We start from the raw sequence: 8324 nt of genomic DNA, 5'->3' as shown, positions 1-8324 counted from the left end.
TCTGCACCCCCTTTACAAAATTCTAGATCTATCCATGTATCTAGATATCACTTTCCAGGATACTGTAAATATTCTTTTATGCACGTGTTCCATTTTATTTTTTAATCTCAACTTCCTTTTCTCCAACTTCAATACTTATAATTTAAAGCAGGATAGGCACTTCCCTCTGCTGTGATAAACTGGTGCATGGCAGGCAAATGGGAAGCATCCAATTTTGATTACTAGTTTTAATTGGTACCAATTTCTTCTCAAACCCTAAACTGCTACATCATATAGAAAGTATAAACATGGCCTAAGATTACCATGGTGTATGAGTGCTGCAGAATATGATCTTTGAGTCTGAGACATCTGATTTAAAAGGAAAGGCTGAAAGACCTGTGATTATTTGGTCTGGGGAAGAGAAGAGCAAGGGGTGATCTGATAGTGTTCAAACACCTGCATGTTGGTTATAAACAGGATGGTAGTAGTCTTCTCTGTGGCCACAGAGGATGGTGATCTTAAATTGTAGTGAAGGAAATGTAGTTTGGATATTCATAGAACTTTCTCACAGTGAAGGTTTAAGTATTTGGACAGGCTATCCAGAAAGGTTGTGGAATCTCCAACCTTAGAAGTTTTTAATAGCAGATTAGATAAACACATGTTTAGGATGTTTTAGACAGGAATAATCCTGTGTTGAGCAGGACATTGGACTAGATGACCTCCTGAGGTCCTTTCCAGCCCTACTTTTCTATGATTTCATGAGTATACAATGCAGCACTTACAGCCCAGGCTGACTGGCACTTTATTAAAGCTTTCAGGAGGCAAGTTTCAGAATCTCTCAGTGTACTTCAGGCATAGAGACATAACACAGGCAATGTGGAGGGCTGAGGAAAGTAGAAATTTGGCTCTGTGATTTCTGCCAATTTGATCCAAAAATTTGACCCCTGCTTTTTAATGCTGTAGAGGAAATCAGCCTAGAGAAAAAAGACTTCTACTGATTTCAGTACTCTTAGGATCAGGTTAGCAGTGAACATTTTAACACTGTATGATCAAGGGTAAGAATAATTGATAATAAGGATGAAATCCCACTACGTTAATTGCCAATGCCAATATGAGTAACTACATATTGTTTCTTAAAAAAACACTTCACACAACTCAAAGTTAATTTGGATTCAGCAGCAGAAAAAAACATCAATGCAGTTCTGCTCAGGAATACAGCCAGTAATGTGGCCCCTCAAAATTTATTTTTCTGCACGTGACAAAGCTTCACATTCTCCCTAACCGTAGAGCTGATAGTCCTCTGCTTCCATCTGCTGGACACAAAACGCATCCAAAGTGATGGTATCTTTAAGGAGGTAAGTACTTTATGGCTCCATCTGGCTAGAAGAAAACTGTAGCCCTACTCTTACCAGGCACAGAAAAATGTGGGATATATGTAAAAACCCTAGAGCTGTTCCTATTGGTAAGAGCCTGGTTCATCTACTGCATTTTAACTGTTTATGTACAAAGGAAACAAGGCAAGCCATTATAGGTGAACCTAGTTCTGAATTCTATGTTGCAAATGATATTGTTTCTATAATGGTTCTATAATCAATGAAACCCATCATTCTTTTGACCTATTGTTTCATGTGTCCTGGCCACTCGGGGTCAGATCATACTCATTTATTAGAAGCCTAATGGGCTTAGGTGCCTAAGTGCAATGATGCTCCATATCTCTTGAGTTTCTGAAAACGCATGCATCTATTTTTGCAACGTGCTGGGCATGTCTACATGAGATGCTACTGTGCAGTAGCAATGAGATACTGTGCAGTAGCTTTGGGGGGCACTAACTGTGACATGATGCTACTGTGCAGTAACATTGGTTACTGTGTACTTTAGTACTTGGTTATGCAAATACTTGAATGACTGTGCAGTAACAACTGCGCAGTCTGCTACTCGTGTGGATGTGGCTGCTGTTATCTTAGTCTTAAGACTAAATTACATAGGAAGCAGTAGAGAGGAGGAGGATCCACCCACCTTTTGTTTTAACCATTTTTCAGGGACTGCAGCAAGGTGGGATAGGATCACCTAAGTTCATTTAGGTGCCTATCAGGTGGGGTAGGATTAAGCCCTAAGGGATCAGTGTGCTTACTGGATAATCAGGAGCATATTTCTCTCCCCCCACCAACTTTTAAACCTTTTGGTGGAAAAAAAATGTTTAAATGATTCAAAGGTCAGGACTGCCAAGTTTTGAGTTTTTTTAGCAAAAAAAAAAAAGGATTGAGGCATCTGTACAATTAGAAAGACATATAGAAAGAAAGATAAGATGGCAGTTGCATCTGTGCCAGTATTGATATCCCATTTCTTTAATTTCATATTTCAATTTAGATTCTTCTTACAGACTCCTGATCGTAGAAGCATTTCAGTTTTGTACGCCATCTTTGTTTCTTCTGCAGTAAACCATGAGAGCTCAAAGGCAAGCACATAAAACACAGCCAGGTATTCATAGCTTTCACTTTCTCTGCAGTGCCAGGACTGACAAGGACATCCAAGCATTTGAAGCAATAACCCCTAAGGAAATAATAATAATAATAATAATAATAATAATGTCATTCCTTTATTCATAAAATTATCTTTCCACACACCCTAACACAGCCAATGTCTCATGTTGACTGCTTTGCTTCTTTTCTGTTTGTTAAAGTTGTACCCCAAATAATTATCCCTTGGAAATCTTTTACTGAGTATGCTGAGATACTATCTGCTGTCAATAAAGCATCTAACCATCTGTGAGCAATCCCCTCTGCAACCCTGTCCACATCTTTAAATCAACCAACATCAAGAAAGAGTCAAAGAAACAACTCATGCAAAACTCACTGTGTGGCAGGACTCAAAATGCTAGGAATTTGGTTTCTCAATGAAAAATCCATCCATGCTAGATATGTCTGGTAAATGTACTCACATATTATTTTAATACCAAATCTAAGGAGCAAATCAACCTCCCTTTTAAGTTAAGGACATCCCTGAACATTACAGTAACCTCAAAGAGTGGCAGCTGCCAACTAGTGAGAAGGACAAATATTTGGCTTTCTCTCCTGCTGGTTGTGTGGAGGGAACTGACCTGTTTTTCTTTTCACTGGATTATTGTTTCTAGAAATACATCTTCCATAGCAGGTCATGCCAGAGTGGCCTTAACATTGGGGGCTGAGCACTTCAGCAAAACGTAGGTTGCAATCACGGCATATACTGGAGGCAAGGGAGTTTTGTCATTGACTTCAGTGTGGTCAGGAGTTTACCTATGGCTCCTCTATGTATAGTTGGTGAATTTGTAACATCCCCTTCCTCCCATTGTTGTCTGCTTATCATTTAGCCACTTCCAGAGAATTTATTCTCTTGCCTAATTTAAATGTAATACATTGGTACAAATACAGATTTCATAGATATTAGGGCTGGAAGGAGCCTCATAAGATCATAGGGTCCAGCCCCCTGCCCAAGGGGCAGGAAGTCAGCTAGGGTCAAAGGATCCAAGGAAGATAAGCGTCCAAATGTTTCTTGACAGCGTCCAGAGTAGGTGCTTGCACCACCTCTGGGGGGAGTCTGTTCCAGGCCTTGGGGCTCAGACAGTAAAGAAGTTTTTCCTTATGTCCAGCCTAAGATAGTCTTGCAGAAGTTTGTGACCATTGCACCTTGTCATCCCCTGGGGCACTCTGGTGAAAAGCCGTTCCCCCAGATCCTGATGCACACCCCTTATGTACTTATAAGCTGCCACCAAGTCACCTCTGATCCTGCGCTTCTCCAGGCTAAAGAGTCCTATAGCTCTCAGCCTCTCTTCATAACACCTGTTCCGTTGCCCTCTGATAATATGCATGGCTCTCCTCTGGACTCTTTCAAGCTTCTCCATGTCCTTCCTAAATTGTGGACCCCAGAATTGGATGCAGTACTCCAGCTGCGGTCTCACCAAGGCCAAGTACAGTGGGAGGATGACATCCTGGGTCTTGCTCAAGATGCATTGGTAGATGCAAGCCAGAGTTTTGTTCACTTTGCCAGCTGTGGTATTGCATTGGTGACTCATATTCATCTTGTGGTCAGTCATGACCCCCAAGTCTCTTTCGGTCATGGTGCTAGCAAGTGTAGCATTGCTGAGCCTATAAGTGTGATGTGGGTTTTTATTCCTGACGTGGAACGCCTTGCAAGGTGGAGCGCCTTGCATTTCTCCATATATACTATTCTTTAGTGATCCAAATGTTTCCTTCATATTTTTGTTGACAGATTTTTCTTTCTTTATTGAGCTATACAACTAAGTGTTTTTAAGTGAAGGGTTTGCAAGTAATCCTTACCATGCTGCGGGAATTATTTGTTGTCTAACAGTGAGTTTTAAATGCACATAAGCAATAGAAATCCTGGCCTCTTGCATAATTTCAGGACCATTATGGCTACAGCATCACTTTTACACAACCATATGAGCATAGGGCATTTTAGAACCTGCATGCCTTCAACAATGTGATTATGAAGGTAGAACTTATTAGTGGGTCCAGATTTAAATCCTTACACCCTACATACCTCAAAAGTGCCCCTTTAGGCTTTGTTAAAGTTTGGAACTGAATTTGAATGTTCTCAAACTCTTTACCTGTTACAAGTTGGTTCATCACACATGAGCAGGATCTTTCCTGAGCAGCAGATGGTACAGTAAGACTGCAAGCCATCATCATCATACAGGAAGAATGTTTCCAGAAAGTTCTCCTTAAAAAAGATCAAAATATAGTTGTAACCCTATATTTATTTTATAAAATATAATGGTGTTTACTTTAGCATATAGACTTCATTGCTATACTGTATTCTGTTTTTTTTTAGGTAGCCCTATTTGTATGCAGGGAGCTTTGCAAACAGATGACAAGATATACTTCCATCCCCTAGAACAGCATTTCTCAACCTGTGGGTTGTGACCCAAAAGTGGGTTGCAAGAAGATTTCAGAGGGTTGTGAGTCATGTGTTGAGAAATGCCGATCCCAAGAAAGCATGGAAACTGTGCAAGGGCACAGTGGTGGGGGAAGGAGGTGGAGGAGAGCTGCGAGGCCAGGCTGGATGCTCGCAGGCATGGAGCGGCCAGGAGATACTGCTCAGGGGGTGGAATGGGCTGTGATCAGGCTGGCTGGCACAGCACGGCAGCCCCAGCCCAGGGCAGGGGCTGTGACAGACCTCCCCTCCTCCCTCCAGCTTGCTCTGCTGCCACCCGCATGAGCTGGAGCCACTGCAGCCACTGCACTCTTGCCTGAGCAGGATGGGGCAGCTGGGGGGTCTCCAGCAGCGATGGGTGGGCAGGGAGCTGTGGGTTGGGAGTGAGGGGCGCTGGCAGGGCTAGAGGGGAGGGGCAGGAGCTGCAGTTCGGGAATGAGGAGCACCAGCAAGGCTGGGGGGACAGGGGGCTGCAGGTCAGGAGTGAGGGGCACCAGCAGGACTAGGGAGGCAGGGGCTGTGGGACGGGAGTGAGGGACACCAGCATGGTCGGGGGGGGGGAGGCAGGGACTGTGGGTCATGCACTGGCAGGGACAGGGTTGGAGGTGAGGGTGGGGACAGGCCATGAACCTTTGGAAATGGGTCCCAATAGGAAAAAGATTGAGTACCACTGCTCTAGAAGCTGAATGTGAAACGAAATGTCTACTGGATACTGACAAAGAATGGTGAAGAATATGGAGGAACGTAAAAGAAACATGAGCAACTACATGAGCTGGGTCATGTGTCTCATTAGTTCCAATTTGTAAAATGTATTACTTATTTGTATTTGTGTATAGTTAAACTGTGATGTTAGCTGAACTAAAGGATATAAGCTGAGACATGGAGGTGAGTGTTGATAGCTGGTAATTCACTCATAGATGGTAAGGACAAAATGGGTCTCTATGACTACCTCTTTTGATCTGCTGAATAACACAGGATTTAGAGCCTCATACAGTATTTTCTAATCAAGGCCATAGGCTTTTGTCTGAAATATAGAATGCATTTCTAAAAGATATGCAGGTTTCATGTAAATACTTAAAATGATGTTGAATCCATACCTACACGCCATGGTAAGTTGTTCCAATGGGTTAATTATCTTCAGCATTAAAAAGGTGCATCTTATTTCTAATTTGAATTGGTCTGGTTTCAGCTTCTAAATACTGGTTCTTATTAAGCATTTTTATGCCAAATTAAAGATCTGTCCACTGTCAGATGTCTCTCCTCTTGTAAGAACCCGGAGACCGGGATCAGGTCACCTCTAAACTTTCTCTTGGATTCCTCTTGGAAACTATCTAGACTAGGCTTCTTAAATTTGTCACTGTTAGGCAGAAGTCTGATGAAAAGAGTATGGCTGCTGTATTGAGCTGCAGCAACTACTTACTGTACATGGAGAACAAATCCCTCCATGAAATAAGGGGTGCTGGGTATGAACCTTAAAACTGCCACAGCAGATGCAGATTTCTGTGAAAGAAAAATAATTTAATGCAGAATATCTAGTCTTTTAATTTGTTTTTCTATCTTACCTATTCCTCCCTGTGCCATGAAGATGTACAGTTCTACACACAAATACTGCATGCTCCTGAAGGCTGCGGGGGCATGGTGAACTCCCTCAGGCAGCAGTGGCGGTGTCAGTGGTGGAAGTGTGGTGGCAGCGAGTGGTGAGTTCCCACAGGCGGCCACAGCGGTGCTGGCAGTGGGCACCAACCAGCGGTCAGCGACCACCCGCAGATGCCACTAGCAGAATTGGCGGTGGCCAGCGGTGATCAGGGACTGCCCACAGAAGCCGCCAACAGTGTTGGTGGTGCAGTGTGGGGTGGCGAGTGGCAACTGCCTGCAGGCACTGCCAGCAGTGTTGGCGGCGCTTTTTGCAGGGGGTGCACCACCAAGCTCAGGGGGTGCACGTACACCTACGTGCACCCACTATGCATCGCCAATGGTTCTACATACATAGACTGGATACTTAGGGTGCCTATATATGTGCACTGCGGCTGCTGCGATGCACTGTAATTACAGCACATTGGAGCAGCTGCTGGAGTGTGGTAATTACCGTGCTCCAGCAGATTCCAGCATCATGTGTATTGGTGTCACTGCACTGAAAAACGGCAGCAAAGGTGCTTTAACTAAAGCTTGTTTGAAGAGCTTTACTTAAACCGCCTCTGCTGCCATTTTTCAGCATGAGGATGCTGATACATGTGATGCTCTGGGTGTTTTAATTACAGCAGCTTTTGGAGCCACTTTAATTAAAGTGCCCCCGCACCTCTCAGAGCACATGTATAAATGCCCTTAAAGAACAGAAGCTTCCAGATTGGTATCTCTTATCAATACTGCTCAACATATCTATGACAAATGAAAAGCAGGAACAAGAATATACCTCAGTGCTTTACAAACTATATATTTAAAAATATAGTTCTAGTTCGTACATCTGAAGGAATAGAGAAAGGGTCAACATTACTAATAAAGTCAAAGAAGCATTGTATTGATAAGAAATAATGTTAAAAATGTTCAATTCTTTACTTTTGAGAGTTTTATTTTAATGTCACTTGTCTCAACTTCCCAAAATTCACAGGATTTGGTCTTCAAGGGCTCGATGTTCAACAAGGATCCCCAACAAACAAAAATATGTAAGAATCTTTTAGCCAATCATGTTTTTCTTGGCTTCAGATTTATTCACCATCACACAACACATGTTCTGAGGACTGCTACAGTCTATTCACAAATGATCCTGGAAGGACTTCTGCTAGCCGTGACAAGACAGCTCTGTCTCCATGTCCATTCAGATTTCTTTTTCCTTTCTGAAATGGCATCAGTAATGCCAAATTTGCTAATAATTCTTATGATGTGTCGTGTGCCGCTATTCATTAAAAATGATCTAAGACCAGAGGCCAGAGGACAATAAAGAACTGTTGGATATTAATATCTTTCAGGCATTACCAACCTAGAAGAGATTAAACTGGTGAATTGAAGTGAAAGTGACCGTGACTAGTAATTTATGACAATTATTCTAAATGTATGTTTTATGTTTGATTACTCATTATTTTTGCTTGATTATTGCTTTAAGTTGGATGCTCAGTTTTTTTCATATTGGCAAATATGTACTGTAATATTTGGAAATTTAGATGCCATGCTAAATACACCTAGTGTTTTACATCATATAGTTGCATTGCTCACCTTCAATACTTCTCTGGTTTTTGATAACTTCATACACAATATGGTCTAGGGGAAAAGAACAAGATTCTAATGAAATTGTTGATTTTCTTAAAAATGAGAAAGAAACACCTTTTAAGAGCTGGCACAGCTTATCTTTCCCCTATGCAAAAAAGAAGTTAAGACAAATGTAGGAGCTAATCCTGCACAAACTCTTCCACATGGAAAATTCC

The 8324-nt window shown here is 42.2% G+C and overlaps 1 protein-coding gene across 1 annotated transcript in view; it reads right to left on the bottom strand.

Moving 5' to 3' along the window:
- DNMT3L (DNA methyltransferase 3 like) overlaps positions 1 to 8324 on the bottom strand; it is a 27534-nt gene that overhangs the window by 12906 nt on the left and 6304 nt on the right. The window contains exons 3-6 of the mRNA XM_019523872.1: positions 8116 to 8160; positions 6329 to 6408; positions 4583 to 4695; positions 2362 to 2529 (exon numbers count right to left, since the gene is read on the bottom strand). Of these exons, the coding sequence (XP_019379417.1) occupies positions 2362 to 2529; positions 4583 to 4695; positions 6329 to 6408; positions 8116 to 8160 (406 nt within the window). The remainder of the gene's footprint in view (positions 1 to 2361; positions 2530 to 4582; positions 4696 to 6328; positions 6409 to 8115; positions 8161 to 8324) is intronic.

This window comes from Gavialis gangeticus, unplaced genomic scaffold (genome assembly GCF_001723915.1).
Source record: "Gavialis gangeticus isolate Ggan-Ray unplaced genomic scaffold, GavGan_comp1, whole genome shotgun sequence".
NCBI classification, from domain to species: Eukaryota; Metazoa; Chordata; order Crocodylia; family Gavialidae; genus Gavialis; species Gavialis gangeticus.
Note: the sequence above shows the minus strand (reverse complement) of the source record. Positions and strands in the feature narration are given on the sequence as shown.